Consider the following 24978-nt stretch of genomic DNA (forward strand, 5'->3'; position numbering starts at 1 on the left):
CTCGCCAGCAGTGGAGGAGTTTCAGTGGAATCGCCTGGATGCCGCCTACCAAGGGGCTTGCACTGGGAGAGAGTCTTACTGAATACCAGACAGACCCTGGGTTGCTCCACTCAGCAGACTCCTAGGGCAGAGACAAACCCCAAACCTGTTTCTTGCTCCCAGTTTCCCAAGGGAGTGCGTTTCTAAATGCATGTTTTATTTCAGAGCCTGAGTGCCTCTGACGTGTAACCTGACGAATGCAGCGCTTGACCTGGGTGGATGGGCCTGGTGCTGTGTTTGTGAAATTAGCAGGGATGCAGGCTGGGCTCAGAAACCCTGTCTGCTGCGGTCCTGGATGGAGATGCCTGGTTTAAAAGGGGTGGCGCCTCCTGGTTGATTGCTGGGTTGGGCAAGAGGAGGGACTTGGACACCCTGTGTTTCTGTTTCATTTCGAAATCCTGGGGTGTCTTTTAGCCAATGGTGTCTTTTAGCCAACACCTCTATTAACCTCCTGGCTTCTCCTAGCACTGCAAAGTGTCTTCCTTCTCCAACTCTTGGCGGTAGACTCTCCCTTGAGAAGCTTCCTTCTCCGCTGTCCAGCGTCTCCAGGGCACTCAGATGCTCCATCTGAACCCCCTCCACCTTCTTCTTCCCTCGAGCATCCCTTCTTTCTTCCCCATCTCCTTCTCCAGGAAGGCTTCCTTGAATGACACTCAGTGACTTTGCTCAGGCCATCCCTCCCCATCCCCCAGCACTGAAGGCCAGGGCTCTGGCTGCTTCCTTGTCTTCGGGAGGAGCCCATCTCTCCCGCCAGCCTGGGAGCTCCGAGGGCAGGGTCTGGTGTCCTTCTCCCTTGGGCTCTGCATGTGTCAGGCGCCTATTCTCCAGGTGTGTCGGAATAAGTCAGCTAGAGCCAGTGACAGACACAGTCAGGCCAAGAGCATCTTGCTCTCCAAGGCCCAGCCCAGGCACGGGAGGGGATAAAAGTCCCGTGCCGGGGCCCCGGGGCAGGAGCTCGCACACTTTGACGATCCTCTGTCTGCAGCTGTGTGACTGCCGTCCTTGCCATGTCTCTCTCCCCATGCCGGGCCCAGAGAGGCTTCAGTGCTCGCTCAGCCTGTTCTGCTCGCTCGGGGGGCCGTGGCAGAGGCGGCTTCAGCAGCAGGAGCCTCAGTTCCTTTGTGGGGTGCCGAGAAGGCTCTCGTGGGAGGGCCTGGGGGTCAGGGGGAAGGCTGGGGGCGTGGTTTGGGGAGGGGAGTGGTGGGCCTGGGCTTTTCCTGTGCCCTCCAGGGGGCATCCGGGAAGTGACCATCAACCAGAGTCTGCTAACCCCATTGAAGATTGAGATCGACCCCCAGTTCCAGGTGGTGCGGACTCAGGAGACACAAGAGATCAGAACCCTCAACAACCAGTTTGCTTCCTTCATTGACAAGGTCAGGGTCAACTCAGCAGAGCCCCTCTCTCTGAGCCTCCCTTGGAGGAACTGCTCTCAGCGACTTGGCAAAGGGGAAGTCTGGGCTCCTACCGCTTTTCTAATTACTTCTGCCTCAAGGAAGTCCCTCCTGTGGTCTAACTGGAGTCTCTCTGGTTATGCTGAGGCCCTGCTGCTCCATGATTGGGGCTCGGAGGCAGAGAACAGCGGCCAGCAGTGGGAAGACCCTTCCCCGTTAGTCCTTCTGACTGTTTTGATGTGCTCAGAGTGTCATGGATGGGCATGAGGCTGCCCCTGCCTGGGCTCGGTTGGGGGGCAGGGGAAAGGTGGGCTGACTGGAGGGTCCCTGAGGCTTTACTTTCCAGAAGAAAGTGCCCAGGGAGCCCCCCAGGAGCCTCAGGGACCCTCTGCTTGTGCTGCAGGTGCGGTTCCTGGAGCAGCAGAACAAGGTCCTGGAGACCAAGTGGCACCTGCTGCAGCAGCAGGGGGTGAGTGACAGCCCGCAGGGCCTGGACTCTTTCTTTGAGGCCTACCTGGCCCAGCTCAGGAAGCGGCTGGAGCAGCTCCAGAGAGAGCGAGGGGTCCTGGACGCCGAGCTGAAGTCCTGCCAGGACCAGGAGGAGGAGTATAAGGCCAAGTAGGCAAACCGCAGTCCCCCGTGGGGCCTGGGTGGGGTCTGGGAGAGCTCGGGGCTGTCAGCCAGAGGGTCCCACATGCCAAGCTCCCAGAGACACATGACACTGGGTCCCCCTTCATGCCCTCTGCATCCCCATTCCCTCTGACTGTCTGCCCATCAGAGTGCCCCGCCTGCGGCAGGTGAGGAGGCCCCGCAGCCCTGATGCCCAGGTCTGGAGAGCCCGGAATCCAACCAGCCTCAGCTCTGAGGCCCCTGTTTCTGGTCAGGGCTGGGAGGGGCTATTTAAAACAATGCCTCAGTGGAGTTTTTCTTGACAAATTCCTGTTGAGCAGTCTGTGGGCTAAAGTGACTCAGACGTTCTCTGGTCTCAGAGGTGGAAGGGAATCCATTCAGCCGGACTGTCCCCAGGCCGCAGCCTGATTCACAGCGGGCTGCGGTTCTGGGCTCCCCACCGAGGTTGCCTGGCGGTGTACAGAGAGCCTGGACTAGCAGGAACCTTGGGTCTGGTGACTGAGCAAGGGGGAGCTGCGTGGCCTTGGGCAAGGCGCTTCACCTCTCCCAGCCTCAGTTTCCACATCTGTAAACTGGGAAAATGTCACCTGCCCTTCTGACCTCCCAGAGCCATTGGGAGGATGGGACGTGAGGTGGAGTGGCCCTGGAGGAAGCCCAGGAGGGGGCCAGGAGACCTGGGTTTCAGGTCTACTTGGCTACCTAACCATGTCTGACTTGGGCAAGTCATACACTCTCTCTGATCTGAATCTGCCTGCTCCAGCTGGTCATTAGTAAGTGAGAAAAGGGGTTTGTGCCTTACAAATGTGAAGTCAAGTGGCCTTATGTCATTAAGGGGACATGGGCTGGAAGAGTGGAGAGGGATAGAGCTGGGACAGACGAAAATTTCCTGATAGGAAGGTAGAGGAGCAGACCAGTCACATGTCCTGCTTTGGAGCATCTAAAGGCAAGAGTGGCCTTTCCAGGAAGGTAGTGCGTGGAGGAGGGGCACGGGCTCTGATGTCGGCATCTTGGGCACTGTTTGTCTGATTTATTTGGCAGATATGAGCAGGAGGCCCACAAGCGCGCCACGGTCGAGAATGACTTTGTGGTCCTTAAAAAGGTGAGGGCAGGGTCAGCTGCTCCATTTGGATCCTGAGCACCCATGATGCGCAGAGCCCAGTCCTGGGCTGGGAGGGCAGGGGGTGGGAGATCCTAATGGGGGGTAAGCTATCATGCTTCCTGCCAGGCACCCCCCTCCCTGAGAAATAGGACATCTACTAGACACAGGGACCCAGGGCAAGATCTGATTGAGGGACCATGTGATGAGCTCTGGGTGTCACTGTGGGAGAGGGTGGGGAGGGAGTGGAAGGAGCAGAACTGGTTGGGATGAATCGGGGAAGGCTTCCTGAAGGCGGTGTAGGTCAGTGTCAGGCAAAAGAGAGAGCAGGGCAGGGCGGGGCTGGAGGAGGAAGGAACAGGTCTCTGGAGATGGCGGGGGGTGGGTGTTGGGCAGTGTGTGAACAGAACCCCTGAGCGAGAGTGGGGCCCACAGAGAGAAAGTGGGAGATACATGTTTCTGTCTCCTTGTCCCCAGGATGTGGATGGGGTTTTCCTGAGCAAGATGGAGTTGAAAGGCAAGCTGGAGGCTCTGAGAGAGTACATCTGCTTCTTGAGGCATCTGTATGAAGAAGTGAGGATCTGCCAAGGGCAGGCGGGAGTGAGGGAGGGGACAGGGCGGTCAGGCTCCCTCTGGCTACAGTGGGAGTGGTCAGGGGTGAAGCCTTGTCAAGGTGACTTAGATCCTGGTCATTCAGTCATCTGACAAACAATTACTGAGAATTTTCTATGTAATGCCTAGGAACTGGGGTGACATCAGTGAATAACCAGACAAAAATCACGAAGCTTGCTTTCTTGGGAGACACACAAAAAACCACAGACCTTATTAATAAGCAAGTGATACAGTACGTTGGAAGGAGATAAACGCTATGGAAAAAGGAAAGTCAGAGCAAGGAGAGGAGGATTGGGAGGGAGGGCAGGGGGCACTTGCAAATAGGGTGGTCAGGGGGCTTTATTTAGAAGACAAAATTTGAGCAAAGATTTGGAGGAGGTGAGGAGGTGAGGAAGTTAGCCACGCAGGTGGGCATCGGGGAGTCCAGGTCGAGGGAGGGCCCAGCCAGGGTGTGCTGGTCTTTGAGGAGATGCAAGGAGGCTGCTGTGGCTGGAGGGCGACGAGAGGTCAGAGGAGGGATGGGGCCAGTGATTTCCGGCCTTATAGGGCACATTCCTTTAATGTCAAAGCTGCAAGAGTCGTTGGAGACTGCCTCCTACAACCCCCATTTTCAGACGAGGAGACAGTCCCACAGAGGGCGCTCAGTGCCACCCAGCGTGAAAGAGGGCTGCCCCCGATGGAGCTGGGCAGGAAGTCAGGCATCCTGTCTCCCATCCGGGCCTCCAGGGGACGGGGCGCCGGGCGGGGGGCAGTGGACACTGAGCCAGGCTTGCTCGCAGGAGCTGGGCCAGTTCCAGACCCAGGCCGGCGACACGTCCGTGGTGCTGTCCATGGACAACAACCGCTGCCTGGACTTCAGTGACATCATCGCCGAGGTCCGCGCCCGCTACGAGGACATCGCCCGGACCAGCAAAGCCGAGGCCGAGGCCGTGTACCAGACCAAGGTGTCGGGGCCGGGGGGCAGCACCAGGCTGGGAAAGGCTGAGTCCCCACGTCCGCGCCCCAGGTGGTCATCCACCTCGGTCCCGTCGGGGCAGTACTGATGACCTCCCGGAAGCTCCAGGGCTGCGTGGGCACGACCGTCTCCCCTCTCCAGGAGGGGGGCACTGCAGGAAAACTGTGGGGATGAGCCAGGACTTCTGCAGGCGCACCTCACCATGTCCTGGTCTCAGCATTTCACCCTCATTCCAGATGAGGGTGTCAGGAGGCAGAGAACCGGGGACATGGTCTTGGGGTCAAAGGGTGCTCTCAACTAATGGTGTCACCTCTGTCCCCCCTCAGTACCAGGAGCTTCAGGCATCTGCCCAGCTTCACGGGGACAGCATGAAGGAAACCAAAGTCCAGATCTCTCAGCTGCAGCAAGAGATTCAGAGGCTGCAGAGTCAGATTGAGAACTTCAAGAAGCAGGTAAGGGTCCCAGAGCCCCCCAAACCCTCCCTCTCACTGCCTTTGTGCCGAGGTCACCGCCAGGTTTGCATGAAACCTTGATAACTGGCTGCAGCTTTGGATCATTTGGGGTGGAGAGAACCTCAAGCCCCATTTAAGCGGAGTTCAGCCTTCCGCCTATGACTTCTCGCCGGCACGGGCTCTGCACTGAACAACTCCAGGGGGCACTGCTCACACTGCATTCCACATTCAGATGTACATCTTGCTTTCGGTTCCTTGGGGAGAGGGTTAATTCCTCTCTTTTCTTATCTCTTCTTTTGACTCTTACTCCTCAAGCCCGGCAGGGACTCTAACGCCATGCACTGAATTTCCTGGTCCCCTGTTGGGGAGGGCAAGAGCCAGGACCTCAGGGAGCAGGCGGGATGGGCAGCAGAGTGGGGGGCTGAGCCCTCCTTAGGCAGATGCTTTGCCAGGATCAGAGGTGATGCTATTGGCGCCTGGCTTGGGAGGGAGTAGGCAGAGGTGGAGGGAGAGGATGGCCCAGGCATGGAGGGGTTTCCTGCTCCTCTTGAGACTTCACTTCTATGTGTGAAGGATTACAAATGCTTAAGTTTTCAAATGTCTTTGCACTCACTTTCCCCAAACCCAAAGAGTGGGTTTTGGAATCAATAGAGAGTTGGGAGCTGAGACCACAGAGCCAGGCCGTTTCCTTGAGCACTTCAGCCTGACTCTCGCGTCACACGTGGCCCGTCCACTCCCACGCAGGGCCCTTCTGGAAAGTTCTTGGAGCACAGATCACTCAAAGCCCAGCTCAGTCTCCAGCCACCCTTCCCGCTTTCTTTTGGAGTGTGATGCAGGGCCTGAGACGATGGTGACCAGGCCCTGTAACTCAATTTGTGGCCACGGTGTTTCGCCCATACATTTGGAAACTTGCTTTGGAATTCCCAGTGTCTGTTAAGATGCAGATTCCTGGGCATCCTGCCAGACTGAGGGAATCAGAGTCTCTAAGGGTGGGGCCCAGAAACCTGCTTTCAGACTAAGTTCCCCCGGGTGACTGTGAACATGTGGAACATCACAGCCCAGTGGATGGCACTTAAGAGTGTTACTATGGCTCCACTACTGGGAACCACAGTCCTCCCACATGGCAAGGTGCCTTTCCCATGAGAATCCCTCTTGGGGATACAGCCCCCCGTTACTCTTCCCATCATGCACAAGCATGTTGAACTGGGCTCCCCATGCCTGGCCAGGGGCTACAGTAACTTGGTGGACTGGATGTCAGCGGTCCTGGATTAGGGTCCCAGCTCTGCCACTCACCACCTTTCTGAGCCTCAGTTTCTTCATCTGTAGAATGCAGGTGATGTTCGCCATCCACAGGGCCTTTGTGCGGGGATAGAATAATGAGAGCTTTTAGGCATTGCCTCCTTTCCTGAACCAAACACGAGGGTGAATCAACTGGCTGGTCCGTTAGACAGGGACGTTGTCCTTCCTCTATGAGGTTTCTATGGGATTGGAGAGGTAAGTACAGAGAGTGTATTTTTCAAACCAAAAATTGAGTATCTGGTTTGATATACTCTGACAACAGGACAAAGTACTTGAAATGGGGCTGTTCTAAAGAAATCAAGGACTGGGGTGGCCCTCAAGATGAGACTTGTAAATAATGACCCTGACAGGATAGGAAGAGATTTAAGTACCCTGGGAGAGAAAAGAACCTCAGGTGAGGGGCTAAGGGTTGGGGTGGGAAGAAATAGGGGCAGATCCCTGAGGAGGAGGCAAGGGAGGCAGATTGGTTTCCATGGCTGCTGTAACAAAGTACCATGAGGCTAGAGGCTTGAAACAACAGAGGTTTGTTCTCTCAGTTCTGGAGGCTAGAAGTCTGAAATCAGGCGTCGCCGGGCCGCGCTCCCTCTGAAGGAGCTAGAGGGGAATCCTGCCCCGCCTCTTCCCTCTGGAGGCTCCGGGAATTCCTTGGCATTACTTGTCTTGTCCCTGCCCCACTCCAGTCTCTGCCTCCATCTTCACGTGGCGTCGTCTCTCTGTGTCTGTCTCTGCGTCCTCTCATCTTTTTCTACAAACACCAGTCATTGAATTTAGGGTTCACCCTAAATATAATATGATATCATCTTGAGATCCTTAACTACATTTGCAAAGACACTATTTCCAAATAAGATCACGTTCTGAAGTTCTAGGTGGACATGACATTTTGGGGGACACTATTCAACCCACTATGGGAGTTAAGGAAGCAGGAGAGGGAATACTTTCCCCTAGAGTGAGAGGAGCCGGGGGCGGCCATGGAAAAGTCTGATCTCGTGAGATTATGGTCCACCCCAGCCTTGAAGTTATAGCCACAGTAGGTGCTTTGGGAGGCTGTGTTGGGCGTACGGCGACTTTCTCCCTCGTTTCTACATCCGTCCCAGAATGCCAACCTGCAGGCCGCCATTGCTGATGCCGAGCATCGTGGGGAGCTGGCCCTCAAGGATGCTCAGACCAAGCTGGACGAGCTGGAGGCTGCTCTGAGAACAGCCAAGCAGAACATGGCCCGGCTTCTGCGTGACTACCAGGAGCTGATGAGCACAAAGCTGGCCCTGGACGTGGAGATCGCCACCTACCGCAGGCTGCTGGAGGGCGAGGAGAGCCGGTGGGGACCTGGGAATATGCAGCTGAGGTTGAGGTGGGAGAGGAGAATGGAAGCCAACACAGTATCTCCCTGCTGAGGGGGATTCTGAGAGGTTTCCTGACATGCTGAACCACCGAGGGTAATCCATTCTGCTGGGAGGGATTTTCAATAGGGGACTGTGGACTTTATCTGCTGAGAGGGTAGGTGAGCTGCTCCAAGTGGCTTAAAAATGGCTGAGGACGCATTCTTTGCAGCCTTTCTTAGAGTTTCCTTCTCTCATCCTCTCTCCCCCAGGATGTCAGGGGAATGCACCAGCCAGGTCACTATCTGTGAGTATCAGGGGACTTTGGGGGAGCGGTCTCCATGGGGAGCTGAGGATCCTGTTGTGACCCTGGTGCCTTTCTTGGCAGCTATGGGAGGAGGCAGCGCTGTGTCTGGAGGAGCTGGTGGAGGCCTGGTGGGCACTTGTGGACTCGGAGGCGAGAAAGGCAGCTTTGGGTCCAGCTGCTCCAGCGTTGTAACCGGAGGCTCCAGCGTCGTCCGGGGCTCTGGGCAGGGTCCTGTTTTGAGTTCCGGCTCTGTGTCTGGCTCCAGCTCCAGCTCTAGCTCCCGCACCATCCTGAAGAAGACGGTCGAGTCAAGTCTGAAGATGTCTGTCACCTACTGAGTGACCAGGCAGACACTTGCCACCCCCGCCTTCCTGAGCCCTCTCAGCCCTGCTCCCACCCCAACACCCCCACCCCTGCAGAGCCAGTTCTGTGTCCACTGTCCACAGCCCAGGCTAGCTCACAGGGGACTCTGCAAAAGTCAATAAAGTCAAGCTTGCCTGCTCTTGTGGATGCTCACCCAGTCTGGCCTTGCTCTGCGTACTGATTTGCGTCTCATTTGTCTGCTGTCTGCCCCAAGCCAAGGTGCACTGTGCCCCGTCCTCCAGCCAACCAGCCTCATCCTCTCCTCTCTCCACAGCCTTCAGGCCGAGCTGGGAAAACTCCTGGTTGGGTGTGGCCAGACTGCATCTCCATCCAGAGGAGTATCCTTTGTGGGGGAGGGGAGAGGCCTGAGGCCCACTGACCAGAGCCTGGAGGCTGGAACCAAGGGGTGCCACCCTTCTCATCTTTACCTCCTCTGGGCCTCCATTTCTCTAGCTCCCCTGTGAAGTGAAGCAGCACCCAGTTCTCCCTGGGATGGGTCTTCCGTCCTCTCTCTCCCCCTCCCCCACCCCTCCCACCCACAAATTTCACTGGGTGCAAACCATACTTGAGGCACCGTGCGGGGACCGAGGCTACTTTGGGAAGCAATGTGAAACCCACCCTGCCCTTCTAATGGGTTCAGTCTCTCCCACCCTCTCTGCTTCTGGTGTCTCCGGCGTAACCCTCCCACCCACAGGAGCCAGATCTTTCTTCTCAGAGCCCTTTGCCTCCGGGGGCAGAGGCTGCCCTCCTGTGGCTAATTCAGACTCCCTGGGTTGGGAAATGGGGATTTGTGGTGAGGTCATTTTGTGTCATCTCCCTTCTTCTAGTTCCCTCCCAGTGATGCCCCGCTCCAGCTCTATCCAGGGGAGCAAGCCTGGGTCAGGTCGCCTCACCCCCACCCCTCATCTCTGAGCTTTAACCTGGCCCTTCTCCTGGACAGGGGTGGCCCAGGCAGGTTAGTGATTCAGCACTGATGCTGAGCCCTAAATTTGTGTTCAAAGGGCATTTACAGGAGAGGCTGAAGGGCAGAAATGAAGGTTCCCTGTGGCAATGTGCAGCTTCTCTGCCACTCCCTCCAGCAATTCAGCTCGGCCCCCAGGCTTGCACACCTCACTCAGGGTAACAAAAACTGTGCAGCTGCCTGGCCCACTCTCCTCAGAAGGCAGTCTGTGGAATGTCTATGGTAGGTCAGGTACGTCCTGCTGCCAGCTCACTCCTCATCCCAGTCAGCTTGTCGAGGGATTCCACCCAGCCTCCAGCGTGCTCCCTGGGATGCCCTCCATCTCTTCCATCACCAATGGTGTTTTAGTATCTCTTGCTGCTTGTTCCCTCGATAACTGCCCACAATAGGCTCTATTCCTGACCTGGGATGGCCCCTTCATCCCTGCTCCTCCTTCTTCCCAAGTCTACACCAGATCTTCCTCCTCCTGGAAACCTGCCCTAACTGCCCATGTCTGAACGCCCAGACCCTTGCCGTCCTGGCACAGCCTGGCTGTGCCTGTTGCTGTCCTGGGCTTGTTTCTGTCTGGTTCTGGTCCGGGACCCAGCTTCTCTATTAGCCTGGGAATTCTGGGCAGGTTCTTCTCCTGCAGAATGGGGATCAGCAGCTCGGCTTGTTCCTGGGCTCTGATGGGGACTTGAGACCAGAGCTATGCCCCAACCCCCTTACCCCTTGGCTCTCGTCCCATCACTGGGCCTGTCTGAACATGAGGCTGGAAACATCTCCTCCTTCCCTCTTCTGCAGGAAGCTCTGCAGGAAGCCAGGAGTGTGGGCGTCAGGCCAGGCTCTGGAGGATGAGCAGGGTCTCTCCCCCCAGGCCCCCCAGCAGCCACCTCAGCTCCTGCACTGCTCCTTCCTCTTCTCCCCCTCCATCTGGGCCAACTCCAGACTCCACGCTCGGGCCACAGGAGATCACACCATCCCCCCCAGTTTTAGGGGAGGTCAGTCCTTTTCTCAGATCCATGGATCTCTCTATCAAAAGTATCCAAGGAGGCTTTCCAGTCCTCTGTGAGGAGACATGAGTGGGTGAGCACTTGGCCCTGGGGCCAGAATTGCTGGGTTTGAGTTCCAGCGCTGCTATTTGCTAGTGGTGTGACTTTGACCAAGTTACTTGACCTCTCTGTGCTTCAGTTTCCTCGTCTGTGAAAAGACAATAATAATGTCTACCTCACAGGATCACGTGGGGATGGTACCATTCAGGATCCCAGAAGGAAACAAATTCACCCAAGATAGTTCAACTAAATGGACTTTAATGAAAGGATTGCTTACAGCGGTGGATGTGGTTAGGGAAGAGACAGGATGGAGAGGGCAGAGACTGGAAGCTGTGGGAAACCATTCCCACCTTCCCATCATCCCCAGAGCTAGGGGGCCGATCTCTAGTTTGTCCAAGGCCGAGGGGTTTTCTGGGGTGTGGGGCTTTCAGCGCTAAACCGGGACAGTCCTGGGGAATGAGGATGAGGTGGTCACCCCGTGTCAAGCTGAAGAGACGGGAAGAACACACGGAGTGTCAGAGACGATAGAGTTGTGGGAACTGTGGAGGGTGGGGATCACCTCGAAGAAGCTGTGACCACAGAGGAAGGCACCACTGCTGAAGCAGGGAGGGAGCGGAGAAGCAACACCCGTCCTCCCTCGCTCCCTTTTCTCCTGCTGGTGCCTCCCCTTGGAAGCCAGAGAGCAAGAGAGCAGCCTACAGGGGTCAGGGAGGTTGGTGAACGGATCTGGGGTGGGAAGGAGGCAAAGGGAGCATGCACAGAGTGGAGAATAAACTCTTTATTGCCTGGACAGTGTCTGCCATACAGTGCGTGCTCAGTAAATGCGACTATAACAATCACGACTCTTAGGGTAGAAAGCCCCACCCTGTACGTGGGCTCCTGTTCTCTTCACCCCTGTGTCTTTCCCACTGCTCAGTACCCACCCGGTCCACGTTGGGTGCTCAGTTGGCGCCGTCAGTTGTCTCGCCTCTGAGCCGTTCCATCCCCTCTGCTCTTGTGTCCTGCCCCAGGGAGGGACCGTGGAGGCCTTGGACTGAGCAGTGGTGGGCGGAGGAAACTGCTCCTCCTCAGCCCCAGAAAGAAGATCTGAGTTGCGGTGTCCTGTGTGAAAGCAGAGTGGAGGGTCAGGGCTGGAGGAGGCACAGCGGCTCCCACGTTCAGTCTGGGCTGGGCCTGGTAAGCATCCTGCCTGGGGAGGAGGGAGGCTGGCTCTGAGCAGTAACTGTGAGGGCAGGCCTGGGCTGCCTGTGCTCTGTACCAGCTCTCAGCACAAAGCCTGGCACAGAGCACTGGGTAGATATGTGTGGATGTCTGCCTCCGGGGAGGGGTGGAATGTGTGTTTATAGCCGACTCTACTCCCATCGCCCAGCCGGGCCACGCGCCTGACTCAGAGGGCTGACATCACTCGGGCCCACTCGCGATCAACCATCTCCCCCTCCCACGCCCCCATGGGGAGAGATAAGGGAGGCTGAGATAGCGATTGCAGCCTCGGGGACAAGAGACAGAGGTCAGTGGGAAGTGACGGCAGCTCGGTCCTGGAATCGCAGGCCAGTGCTTTTCGAAAGGACTTCCATGGTGGACCCTGCTTATAGGCGGAGGCAAGGTGGCCCAGAGAGGTCGAGAGCTGCCCAAGGACACACAGCTCAGTGGGAATTCATCTCCTAGCTGGCTCTCCCAAATGCCTGGTATCCTAGCAGGGAGGACCATCTCCTCTTGGGCATTGAGGGACTAGTTCTGTGAGTGCTCCTCCTGGGAGCTAGGTTCAACTTGTTCATGCAGCTGGGAGCCACTTACAGTCTCCCAGTGGCCCTGGGGAGAACATCCCCCAGCCTCATCTGGGCCTGGAGTAGGCCTGCTCTCCGCCTGACTTCCTTGGGCTATGGGAGTGGTCCTATGTCCTTTCTGAATCAAGCGTCGGGCTCCTCGTGGGCTGGGAAGACGGGAATGTTGTAACATACACATAATTCTTGGATCGGTACCTATGTCCAGCCAGGACGGGATGTATCCTCCACCCACCTCCAGCTCTCTCCAAAGTGGCCGGGCCCTTCTGGGGAGGCTCTGCTGGGGGGCAGAAGGTCAGGGGTCTCAGACAATGGTTGAAGACCCCTATCTCTCTTCAGCCCCCGGAAGAGTGTGCTTGGCCCCGTCACCTCCCTGGCTTCGGGGCACTGCCTGAGGAGCCGAGGCCTCCTCTGTCCTCATCCTGTGCCCAGGCCCCATGGTTGGGCAGGGACCCTCTTTCTGTCCTTGTTTCCACTGTGCCCAGCACAGGGTCTCCACCCAGCAGACAGTCTGCCAGTGTGTGACAGAAGAGGAGCCCGCCCCCACCCCACTCTCTCACCTGGGCCCCCCACCCTGGACCTGTGCGAGGCAGTGAGGCCGTGGGCTGGGAGGGTGGGACTGGAGCAGGCCTGGGCACTCTCTCCACAGCCCATTGCCCAACGCGCCCTCCCTCACCACCTTCACAGCCTGGGCCCTGGGGCCTTGGCTTACAACAGACAAGGGCCGGGGACAAACTCCGCAGAACAGAGCCCCATTGATAGTGGCCACAGGGCTGGGTGAGAGGAGAGCAAGCTGGCACCTGGGTGGTGGGGGTGGCGTGGGACCCCGTATCATCCTGTTCCAAGTCAGGAGAGCCCCGGGGAGAGAAAGTGGCATCCTGCCCCAGACGGTCCCCGCTCAGCTCCAGCTCTGGAGCACAGGCGACAACTGGGAGCAGCCCCTCCCTCTTGCTGGCGGAGAGGGGACTTCCCTGGCCCACAGGGCCCCTCCCTCTCCTCCTGGGGCAATGGGGCAGGAGTGTCTGTGGAGCCCAGGAGCCAGCCCAGTTGGGAAAAGATAAAAAGCCCATCAGTGGGCCAGCAGCTCACTGCGTTCCCTCTAGCTCTCTCGGCCAGTGCTGTAGCCCCTCTGACAGCCATGAAATCCTCTGTGTCTCGGCAGATGTTCTCCACCAAAGGGGGCTTCAGCACCAACTCTGCCAGTGGAGGGGGCGGGTCCCGGGCCCGCACCAGCTTCAGCTCGGTGACGGTGTCCCGGAGCAGTGGCAGTGGTGGGGGGGCCCATTGTGGCCCCAGCATGGGCAACTTTGGCAGCCGGAGCCTCCATAACTTGGGGGGCAGCAAGAGCATCTCGGTCAGCGTGGCTGGTGGGGCCTCGTCAGGGCAGGCCCTGGGAGGCTTCGTCTTTGGCAGCAGGGCCTACACAGGCCTGGGGGCTGGCAGGCAGACGTTCGGGCCCGTCTGTCCTCCTGGAGGCATCCAGGAAGTCACTGTCAACCAGAGCCTGCTGACCCCCCTCAACGTGGAGATAGACCCTGAGATCCAGCGGGTGCGCACCCAGGAGCGGGAGCAAATCAAGACCCTCAACAATAAGTTCGCCTCCTTCATCGACAAGGTGGGCTGAGGTGGAAGGAGGCAGGAAGGCGCCCTCGTGCTAGAAGCAGGGGCCTAAGAGAGGGTGGGCTGGGCGGAGGCTATTGTAGCCCATGTGCACTGGGGGTGGGGGTGGAGGGGGAGGGGGTGAGGGGAGGTGAGGGGTTGATGGAATGACTTTTGGAGCTCTTCTGGCCTGAACCTGGGACACCCAGAGTGGATGACTGGAGACAGTCTTCTGGGTCTTTCCTGTAATTGCTTGGGTGAATCTCAAGTCTACTCATGAGGCCTGTTGGCCAAGCCCCCCTGACGGTGTTGCAGCCTTTCCTACAGTCATCATTAATATGTTACACAGCAGCCTCACTGCACAATTAAGATTGTCCTCAGTGCTCCTCTTAGCACTAGGGGTGGCCCTATTGCCTCTTGTCATTTTACAGCTGGAGAAACTGGCTCAGGTGTCAAACAAGTTACTCAAGGAGCCCTGTCTGTCCCCTGTTCCGAGTGTTGGGGGAGGCCTAAGGACAAAGATGTGATCAGGACGCAATGGGGGGAGTCTTAGGGGAAGTCCCCTTTTTGCTTCTCCAATTCCTCCTGGCTGTTCCAGCCAAGAAGCTCAGTCTGTGTAGACAATGGGGACAGTGGTCACCAGGTCACCACGACCTGGGGCTTGGAGTTTGGTCTCTCCCAGATGGGGAGCGCTCTGACTCCTTCCCTGGCCTCCAGGCTGACCAGGCAGCTCTGGTACTGTTCTCAGGCATTTCCAGGTCCATTTTGCTGCATTGTCTACCTCCACCCTGAGACCCCAGGCAGTGGGACCATGATGGGGAAAATCCTGGTGGATGACCATCCCTTGGTTCAGTGATTTGTGGGTTCCCAAAGGACATTCACATCCTCTGTCTCATGTGATACTCACAGTGTCCCGTGAGGAATCAGAATAGGTGATATTGTGCCCATTTTTAAGAAGAAAAAACCAAAGCCTAGACAGGTCAAGTGATTTGTCCAGGTTCATACAGGTACTTGGAGGTAGAGGTGGGCTTGGGACTCAGGTTCGTGGGCACCATGGTCCTTGGCACTAAGACGTCTCCTCACTGCTCACGGCAGGTGCACCTTCTGCATGGTGCCCCAGGCCGCGTGACTGCGGGCCCGGGCTGCTGTGCAGGTGGGACCTGGAGAAACTGGCAGAGGGTGAAGCAAGCCGTTCCACCCACCTCCTCACCTTCTCCCCTAGTGACTTTTGGTTCTTCTGTGGGACTGTCCCAGAGGTCACACCAGCAAAAACCTTTCTCAGGCTCTCAGAATCATGGCCTGGTTGCTGGGGGCCTGCGAGGTTGTCTGTGTCAGGTGTCTCAGAACCCTGGCTGGGCAGAGAGCTCCTTGGGTTAAACCCACGCCATGGGCCACCTTCTCAGTCTAAAGAGATAGGGCTGGGCACCCATATTAAAAATTTTCTTAAAAAAATAAAATGTCAAATTTACAGAAAAGTTGTAAGAATAGTACAACATATTCCTATATATTCTGTCACCCAGATTCACCAATTTTTAACATTTTGTCACATTTTCTTTCTTTCTCTGTATGTGTGTGTATACATATGTATTTGTATATATATGCATGAACTTGCATTTTTAACAGTTGATTTTGCTGCAGAATTAGGGTTCAGAAACATTGATCTGGGCCAGTTTACCTAGGACAAGTGAGAAAGGGAGACCCAGAGAGAAGTGACTTGACTGTCACCAACTCGTAAATGACTGAGCCGGGGCTTTCATGTTTATTAACTCTTTAGAGTCCTTGTCATAGGATTGGACTGTTTCCAGCAAGGATTGTTCCCTCAGGAACTCGTCCCCTCAGCAAGGCATAGGTCTGCACTGCCCCTGTGATGTCTTGGTCGGGGATGGATGGTGACGATGGGCCCCGTCCTCGGTCCCTCAGGGGGCCGGGGGCTGGCGCCAGCCCACCCTTTTTGTTGTGGCTCAGGTGAGGTTCCTGGAGCAGCAGAATAAGGTGCTGGAGACCAAGTGGGCCCTGCTGCAGGAGCAGGGCCAGAACTCAGGCGTCACCAGGAACCTGGAACCCCTCTTTGAGAACTACCTGGGCAACCTGCGGAGGCAGCTGGACAACCTCCAGAGCGAGCGGGGGAGGCTGGACTTGGAGCTGAGGAACGTGCAGGATCAGGTGGAGGACTTCAGGAACAAGTGAGGAGGGCGAGGGGCTAGGGCCATGGCTAGAGGGGAGGGGGCAGGGTGGGAAATCTCCCAGGAGAGGGTCACCCCATTCCCAGGGTCCTGGGACCCACCTGGGGGAGCACACAGACAATGCTGCTTCCCCTGGGTGCTCAGGCTCTGGACCCATTGCCTCCTAGAGAATTGTCTCACTGTTTGTGTATTGTTGTTCATAATTTAAAAACTCTTTATTATAAGGTAGGGAGAATAGTGAAATGAACCTCGATGTTCTCATTATCCAGCTTTCCTAACTATCAGCTCACAGCCGGTCTTGCGTCATCCATATCGCTACTCACTTCCCCTCCTCCCTCACTGTCTTGAGGCAAATCCCAGCCATCACATTGTTTCATTCACACAGATTTCACTGGATATATTCACATAGTTCGTCTACATAACTTGCCTTAGTAAAATATAAACACAATGCCATAATCACACCCAAAACTTTTAAAACAGTAATTCCTCAATATTGTCAAATATCCAGTCAGTTTTGAGTTTCCAGTCATCCCATAAATTTTAAAAATACAGTTTGTTTAAATAAAGATCCAAATAAGGTTCACATATTATGATTGGTTGATATGTATATTTATGATTTTCATAACTTTTCCAATAACTTGACCCTAGCAATTTCTAAACCTTAAAGTGTCAGCAAAAGCAGTTGGAGAGAGTTAGTTGTTTTAAATGACATCCTGTTGTTGAAAGTGAGTGCAGAGGTTAACCGTTGTCGACATATCTTCACCTGTCCCTATAAAGCCTCCTAAGGGCTCTGATCCAGAGATGGCTGCTCTTGATTGCCATATTATTGCACAAATTCTGGGCCCATTTCCTCAAAAGGGGGCTGGGCGGAATATTTAGAGACTGTACCCCAAGTTTCTTTACTGGTTAGCTGCATGACAGAACTGCTCCCCAAAGGTGCTACTGGCCAATATGGGACCCATCAGGGCTTCCTAAAAGCCAGGAGGGTCCAGTGCCCTTAAAAGGCAGAACTCGACTGAGCCCGGCCTGAGTCTTCCCTGTGTAACAGGTACGAGGATGAAATCAACAAGCGCACGGCCGCGGAGAATGAGTTCGTGGTGCTCAAGAAGGTGAGCGGGGCGGTGGAGAGTGGGAGCAGGTGGTGTTTTGGCTGCCAGGGGGCTGGGCTGACTCAGAGAGGTGAGAGCCCTGGGGGCTGAGCCTCTGCTCTGCTCTCTCCCTTGCCCCCAGGATGTGGATGCCGCGTACATGGGCCGGATGGACCTACATGGCAAAGTGGGCACCTTGAGCGAGGAGCTCGACTTCCTGAATCATCTCTATGACATGGTGAGATGGCCAATGGACAGGATAATTACATACATCATTGCAGATTCCCCTGGAGGGCTGATCTGAATTCACCAGTGCAATTTAATTGGTAGAAGATGGAACCTGGACCTTTAATTAATACAAGCTTCTGTGTATTAAGTGCTTAATGATGGGCCAGGCAGTGGGCTAAGCTTTTTACATAATCCTCTCAACAACTCCGTAATATAGGTCCTGTTGTTGTCTCCATTTATAGTTAGGGACACTGCAGTTCAGAGTAACCTGCCCATTGTCACGTAGCTAGTAGGAGGCAGTGCTGGAATTAAAACCTGGTTCTTGGACTTCAAAGTCTTGTCCTGTTTCCCTTCTCATCCAGTTCGTATTGGAGCAAGGGATGGGGGAGCAGAGATGGGTGGGGGTGGGGTGGTGACTGAGATTCCAGGTTGAAGCAGGAGGTGAAGTGTGGCTAGTGGGTAGATCACAGAATCTAGAGGAAATAAGGGGGCTTTGAAGATGAGGGTGAGAGGGTTGAAATTAGCACAAGTGGATCATAGAATCATAGACTCTTAGACTCGATAGGGACCTCAAGGCCAGCCTTCCACTTGGTACAAGAGCCTTTCCTCGAATATCCCTGACGGGGGATCATGTAGCCTCTACTCGAATACCTCTAGCGGCAGGGAGCACACTGTGTTTTAGGGCAGGCATTTCCATTGTTGAGCAACTTTATTAGAAAGCTGACTTGAGTCTTCTTCCCATGACTTCTGCTCTTGACTGGCCCTGATTCTGCCCTTTGGCTTGCACATATCCAACTATCTTCCATGTGACATATGTCTTCCATATGACAACCCTTTAGAGGTCAAGACGATTGGGGCTGACATCTGTGGCATGTGAGGAAGTTCAGGAAACAGGGTTCTTGGTCCAGAACTCAGAAAACAGAGGGGCGGGGCGGGAGGTTACTGATCCAGACTTCTATTCTTGCAGCCTAATACTGCATTTGTTATGTGTTATTTTTGGAAACCATTTCACAATGTTTGCTCCTTAAAACCCCCCTGGGTTTTTTCACATGAATGCTTTCAAATGAGACATGCATCCACTCTCCTCCAACCTCCCGTACTTGGGCGGTTGAATTTTTGAAACCGAATGTAAGAGTTAATGATCCCCTTTTTTCCTATGAAATTTTTTGTGGTTTTATTCCGTCATTTTAGGTCATTGTGGGCACTTGGAAACTTGATTCTCCTGTCCAGGTATTGGAAATGTTCAACTGGATAATTAGATAGATCAGTGATGCCCCAGCTTAGGGTTATCTGCAGACCTGATAAACTTTCACTTCAGATATTTAATAAATTTCAGTGTAAATCATTGGTAAGTGTGTTAAGGCACACAGGGACAAGAACAGAGCCCTAATCCAAGAACTAGGTCTTCAATGGTGCCTTCCCACCAGGCTGACCTCACTCCACTCATCAATAATTTATGGGTCAAGTGGCTCAGCTACTTTAAAATCCAATTAACTATACCATCATCTGGCCCTCATTTTTCTATCTTACATTCAAGAATGCTGTGAAAGTCTTGCTCAGAAACAATGGCAGTCCTTAGTGGTTGGGTAATATAACCATGGAAGAAAATGAAGTCCATTTGGTTTGACTTTTCCTTGGGGAATTCTTGCTGACTCCATGCCTCTCATACATTTTATAATTCATTCTAGAAGTTCATAGGAGATTGATATTAAGTTTAACTTGGAGAAGTCTAAATCTCATCTCTTTAAAAAAGAGGACATTTGCATTTGCTGTGTCTAGGGTTCTAGAACCTCTTCTACCCTCCCTGTTTCTCAAGGATCACCTGGGGTGTTCATGTCCTTCACAATTCCCATGGCCTCCCAGAATACTCTCCTCTGACCTGGACCCCTTAGGTCCCCAAAAAAGCCAAGGCATCTCATACTCTCTATGTCTGTCTTGGTTTAGATGACTGTTCTCCTTGTTGGAAAATAGGCAAATGACATAGCAGTTGAGTTGTTGGCTTTTCCTGGGCCTTCTACAGGGTTAGCCCAATGCTGCCTCCCTTCTTCTCGCCTTGAGCTTATCTAACAGCTCCTGTCCACTGGCCTTAGCATTTCCCTGGCTCATTCTTGGCTGTGTCACTCTCCTTCCGACATCTCTATGTGCCCCGTCAGGATGGAGCTTGTTGGGGAGTATTCTGTGCCATCACGCTGATTCCTTAGCTGCCTCCCCAGTTTCTTCTTTACTGGGATCCTTGATGGTCATTCATTGTTTGGGGCTTCCTCATTCTTCTCTCTTACGTTCTTCTTTCTTTTAGACCAGGTCAAGTGTGCCTAGCCCCCTCTTCTCTGAATGGGTAGGCATTGGCTTTCCTACCATCTCAGGCACATGTCTGGCATACCCAGCATTCCTTTCCTTTGCTTTTCCTTGTTCATTTAACACATATTACTGAGTACCTTTCACATGGCAACAGAACGACAAGTACCTGTCTTTGGGGGGTCTGCAGTCTTGCGCTGAGTTACCATGTGAGGAGAGCCATGTTGGGACAGGGACAAGGAGCATGGAGTAGGCTGTGGCTGACCCTTCCTGGGAAGGCTAGGGGAGCTTCAAAGGAGATGGCATTAGAGTTGGATTTTGAAGGAAGGGTGGGACTTCTAATGCAGGAGCAGGAAGATCCTGCCAGCTGAGACCCCAGCTGGCGCAGTGAAGGAGGCATCAGAGCCCGGTGTGCTTGGGGAGGGCATCAGCATGTGGGAGAATTAGGTGAAGAGGTGGACAAGAAATGCGAGCTAGGAACCCAGCCGGGGTCACTTCCTGTCAGAGTTCCTCATCGCCTTTCTGTGCCTCCTTAGGGGTAAGAATGAAGGCCAGAGCAGTCATTCCTGTTTGCGTATCAACCGTAATTGCCAATACGGCACTCGGTAATCGACTTCATGGTCTGGTTTTGGTCCAGCCAGATCTCGAGGAAATCTGGAGGGCCAGCCAGCAATCCCTGGCATCTTATAGGGCAGGAAAGCAGCCTTGAGGCCTCCCCCTGGCCTGCGAGGTCCCTGCGGGATCCAGCCCTTGCTCCAGTGACATCACCGGCCTCTCCGGCTCCCCCACGCCCAGGTGCTCTCCACTATCTCTTCCCCTCGGGGTCCCCGGTGTCTAAAGAGACACACCCCTTTTAATCCACAGAGCTCTTCCCTCTCCACTCGCATCTGTTTTGTTTCTTTGGAAAGCCTGAACTTTTTATCTTCTTGTTCTAGCAAGATCACCCTTATCCATTCTTGGTGGTACCCAGTAGATAGTTTTGCCTCCTTGTCTTAAAAATTCCAAGTTGATTTTCCTCAGGACCATGCTCTGGCATGGGATTGTAGAGGGACCCTGAGCTGGAGAGGGTAAGGGGGTGATGCTGCAAGACGATGCTGGGAGTGCTGTCATGGTGGGGAAGAAGATAATGCCTGGCTGTGACAAAACGATGTTATCTGTAGCAAATATTCCTTATGGTCTTGACTGACCTTCAGAGAAGTCTGGGCAAACAATGCCTTTTACTGAGCACCCACCATGGGCCATGATGGATCTGAGTCCTCCCATCAACTGCATGGGGAAGGTATTATCACCGCCATTTTACAGAAGAGGGGACTGGGTATCGTGAGTCTTAGTGACTACCTGTCCCACAGCTGGTGAATGTCAGGCTGGGGACTTGAACGTAGCTTTGTCTGTCTCCAGAACTCATGTCTTTTCACTAAACTGCAAATGTTTCAGTGATTGGATTTCTGTCCCTACCCGCCAACCCATTACACCTTTTAAAAGACAATGTAATTTAATAATCTAAATCCGTGTCAGTATGGACATTGGTTTGCCTTTGGTAGTTCTCTCTCTCTTTATTTCTGTCTATCTTACGTCAGTCTATGTCATCTCAGATTCTGGTCTCAGACTCCTCAGGTTTGAGACTTATTAGTTGTGTTTTGGGCCCGTTAGTCTTTGTGCTGTTGGAAAAGGGCATGTAATGAGTTTGTGTCTGTCAAGTGGCTAACACAGTGCCTGACCACAGGGAACGCTCAGTGAGTGAGGATTGTTGTTGTTACTCCATCTCTGTCTACTATAATCCTACTGGCTGCAGTGAAGGGCCAATGTGTGAGAAAAGCTGGAGGCAGGACCAGAATTTGTTGGAAGGTATTGACTTTTAGAGGGAAGTTTCTCTCCCCTTTGGGAGCCGCTGAGGGGCGCTGAGTGGATGAGTTCTTTGATCGGAGCTGGGGTTTGGGCCAGAAGATCCATGGGAGACAGAGGCAGAGCCCATTGGGAGCCATGGCAGTGATGGAACTGGTCTCAAAGCCAGAACACAGAACCAAATCTGCTGTTCATGGCATCTTTATGTGCCTGTTTATATGTGAAAGCTGACAGTCCTAGAAACACAGGGAGGGTCTGAGAACATCACCATGTCTGTAAATATCAGTGTATTCTAGAGGAACCCACAGGGGATTTGTCCTTCAACTGACTGGTTCCCGTCACTCAGACTGGATGACCTTGGATCTGGTGACCTTGGATGTGTCACTTCTCTTTTCCGAGCCTCTTTCCTCTCTTGCCTATGTCAGGATCGCCATGAACGGTGGTGCAGGTTGTTGACTGGCTGAGTGGAGAGTGTGGTTCGAATAAGGCCCATGCCCAGCTCCCTGGGCACTGGGATGGGCTGCCTCTGCCCAGAGCAAAGCCTTTTCCCAATTTGCACAAAGGCACCCTGTGGGCCGCTGTGGCCCTGCCTGCCTCACAGGTTGCTCTGAGGATTAAAGAGACTAGCAAAGGTGCTGGTTCAGGGCCTGGGGCCAGCCTGAGTGCTCCTTGTTAATCTCTTGGAAGCCTGCAAATCCACAAAAAGAAATGAAGTCTATAAAAATGGCAGCCCATTTCACAGGTAGGCAGACGGAGGCCTTTCCTTGCACTTGTAGCTTCCTTCTAGGGTGGAGCAAAGGCCTCCTGAAGCCACCTGGGGACCCTGTCCTTCACCCCTCAGCTGCCTCCCGGGGGCCTGGGGCAGGGACGCTGGTGGCAGCTATTTCTGTTTCTGCAGGAGCTGAGCCAAGTGCAGACCCACGTGTCTGACACCAATGTCATCCTCTCCATGGACAACAACCGCGACCTTGACCTGGACAGCATCATCGCCGAGGTCAAGGCCCAGTACGAGCTGATTGCCCAGAGGAGCAGGGCTGAGGCCGAGGCCTGGTACCAGACCCAGGTGAGAAGAGTGGCTGACTCAGGTATGTGGGCTGGGACTGGACACAGACTGTCCCCCATTGTGAGAGGCCTGGGCCACTGGGCTCCTTGGGGGCCAAGGACCGGACACATCCAGCCTGTGCAGGGGCCTCCAGCTATGAGAGTGGGTCCGGGGGGCAGTGGTCACCCATGTGGGCCTGGCACTATCTGACAGCTCACTGCCACTTCTTTGGCCTCCAGTACGAGGAGCTGCAGGTGACCGCCGGGAAGCATGGGGACAGCCTGCGGGACACCAAGAACGAGATTGCTGAGCTCACCCGCACCGTCCAGAGGCTGCAGGGTGAGGTGGATGCCGCCAAGAAGCAGGTGGGCGTCTGGTGGGGGCCTGAGGGTGAGGCCTGGTTGTTGGCGCGGGTGTGGGGCCTTCTCCTTGTTGTGCTGACGGGTGAGACCTGCTCTTCTCCCTATGGTCACTACACACTCGGATGCTGGACCATCGAGATCTCCTTTTACAGGAGAGGAAATTGAGGCCCAGAGAAGGGAAGGGACTTGTCCAAGGTTACACAGCACATTAGTGGTAGAGCAGGTGGTGCGACCTGCTCCAAGGAGATTGAACCCATCTCCAGGAGCTCAGAGCAGGCAGCTGAGGGTTCAAGGGTCCAGGTCACGGCTGCTGACTCCATTTACGGCATGGCTAAAAAGCGTGGGCTCTTCCCCAGATCAGATTGAAGCATTTGGTTAATGGTGAGGTTGTATTATTTATTTTCTCTCTTTTGAGGCACTGGGCTGAGCTGCAACAGGAGGGACTAAGATTAGACTCAATAAGAACTTTCCCAGTGGTGCTCATGATCCTGCTGGTGTAATAGCATCTCCTCTCTCAGATGAATATTTCTGCTTTCTTTCTTTCCCAGTTGGTTGGGGTTGGGGATGGGGCTGGGGATGGTGATGCTTGGCTTAAGGGCAGAGACATGCATGTGATGACCTGGAGAGTGTTCCCAACACCTCTCCTCCTCGGGGCAGTGCCAGCAGCTGCAGACTGCTATCGTGGAAGCTGAGAAGCGTGGGGATCTGGCATTGAAGGATGCTCAGAAGAAGCTTGGGGACCTGGACGCAGCCCTGCACCAGGCCAAGGAGGACCTGGCCCGGCTGCTGCGCGAGTACCAGGCCCTCATGAACGTCAAGCTGGCCCTGGACGTGGAGATCGCCACCTACCGCAAGCTGCTGGAGGGCGAGGAGAGCAGGTGGTAGCCCCTTCTGCCCTGATTCAGAGGGCTCTCCAGCCCTGCCCTATGGGAGAGCCCATGTGGTTGGCTCTGGTGCTGGGGCCATAGGGATGAGAGAGGAACCAGGGAGCTGGGCTCCTAACTCATCCCCGAGAGAGACTCTCCACTTGTATTCACTGCTCTGTTGACATTTCCTCGGTTGGCACAGCCGTTGGTAATCCTTACGGTGGCTGGCAGTCCAACAGGAGTGAGGGTTCCTTTTCTAACACCAGATTCCACCACCAGTGGAAGCTTTGAAAGAAGTTCATCATCTCTGTTTCTATGAGATGTAGAGAAAGGTGCCTTAGCTAGAAACTGGGCAGCTCTGTTTTGGCACGAGCTTTGTTTCTCATCCCATTGGAGCAGGGATGTTGTCCATGGTCTGCATGCGGAGGGCGGGGAGGGCACGGGGAGGGTGCGGTGGCACAGCCTGCTGTAGCTCTGCTTTCTCTGCTGCACTGGCTTTAGGACCTGCTGGAAGGGCCACCAGGCCCATCGTGGCCACATGCACGTGCTTCTCATGTCTCCTGGTCTTGTCACGCGGGCCCTGGTCCTCCAGAGTTGACCCACTGAGTTGATCCACCATAAAGACAGAGAGAGGGAGGGAGAGGGTTTTTGCTTGGGCTCCTGCGACCACTACCCCTTCTCCTGGCCTTTCTGTTTCCCCAGGATGTCTGGAGAATGTCCCAGTGCAGTCAGCATCTGTGAGTATTTTGCTGCCCCGCCCCTGGCCCTGCCCCAGTCCTCTGCTCAGTCCACTCAGTCTGTCCTTGGCCTCAGGCTAACATTCTCTGCATTTGAGCCCCTGGACACGGAGATTGAGCTTCCTGCCCCAGCTTCTCTCTCCACTTCCCATGGCTCTGCTGCCTGGTTTCGTTCCCATCCGTCACTGATTTCTGGAATCCCCGTCCTCTCCCAGCACGGCTGCCCTGCCTCACCCAGACCCTTTGCCTTGCAGCGGTGACCGGCAATGCCACCACTGTGTGCAGAGGCGGCGCGGCTGGCTTTGGAAGTGGCATCTCCTTGGGAGGGTGTGGGGGGGCCAGCAAGGGTCGCTTCAGCACCAATGTGGGCTACAGCACTGTCAAAGGAGGGCCCGTCTCTGGGGGCACCTCCATCCTGCGGAAGACCCCCACAGTCAATACGTCCAGCAGGAAGTATTAGCTGTGAGCCTTGCCAGACAGGGCCCCTGAAATCTTCTCCCCGC

The 24978-nt window shown here is 54.8% G+C and overlaps 2 protein-coding genes across 2 annotated transcripts; both read left to right on the forward strand.

The window, feature by feature from the left end:
- Positions 1-882: 882 nt before the first annotated feature.
- Positions 883-8604, forward strand: KRT78 (keratin 78). Its single transcript, XM_058558170.1, has 9 exons — positions 883-1412; positions 1834-2048; positions 3099-3159; positions 3634-3729; positions 4548-4712; positions 5050-5175; positions 7569-7789; positions 8063-8097; positions 8179-8604. Exons 1-9 carry the CDS (start codon positions 1047-1049, stop codon positions 8433-8435), a joined length of 1542 nt encoding a protein of 513 aa, XP_058414153.1. The 5' UTR covers positions 883-1046; the 3' UTR covers positions 8436-8604.
- Positions 8605-13371: 4767 nt separating this feature from the next.
- KRT79 (keratin 79) lies at positions 13372-24935 on the forward strand. Its single transcript, XM_058557527.1, has 9 exons — positions 13372-13848; positions 15798-16015; positions 17064-17124; positions 17246-17341; positions 22367-22531; positions 22750-22875; positions 23530-23750; positions 24441-24475; positions 24730-24935. Exons 1-9 carry the CDS (start codon positions 13372-13374, stop codon positions 24933-24935), a joined length of 1605 nt encoding a protein of 534 aa, XP_058413510.1.
- Positions 24936-24978: the final 43 nt, after the last annotated feature.

This window comes from Diceros bicornis, chromosome 17 (assembly GCF_020826845.1).
Source record: "Diceros bicornis minor isolate mBicDic1 chromosome 17, mDicBic1.mat.cur, whole genome shotgun sequence".
Lineage (NCBI taxonomy): Eukaryota > Metazoa > Chordata > Mammalia > Perissodactyla > Rhinocerotidae > Diceros > Diceros bicornis.

Excerpts from the sequence above, each read along its gene's own strand:
- KRT78 (XM_058558170.1), top strand. The coding sequence starts at position 1,047 with ATGTCTCTCTCCCCATGCCGGGCCCAGAGAGGCTTCAGTGCTCGCTCA. Across the intron at positions 7,790-8,062 it reads CTGGAGGGCGAGGAGAGCCG|GATGTCAGGGGAATGCACCA; the intron begins GTGGGGACCTGG and ends TCTCTCCCCCAG. Across the intron at positions 8,098-8,178 it reads CACCAGCCAGGTCACTATCT|CTATGGGAGGAGGCAGCGCT; the intron begins GTGAGTATCAGG and ends CTTTCTTGGCAG.
- KRT79 (XM_058557527.1), top strand. The coding sequence starts at position 13,372 with ATGAAATCCTCTGTGTCTCGGCAGATGTTCTCCACCAAAGGGGGCTTC. Across the intron at positions 17,342-22,366 it reads TGAATCATCTCTATGACATG|GAGCTGAGCCAAGTGCAGAC; the intron begins GTGAGATGGCCA and ends CTGTTTCTGCAG. Across the intron at positions 23,751-24,440 it reads CTGGAGGGCGAGGAGAGCAG|GATGTCTGGAGAATGTCCCA; the intron begins GTGGTAGCCCCT and ends CTGTTTCCCCAG.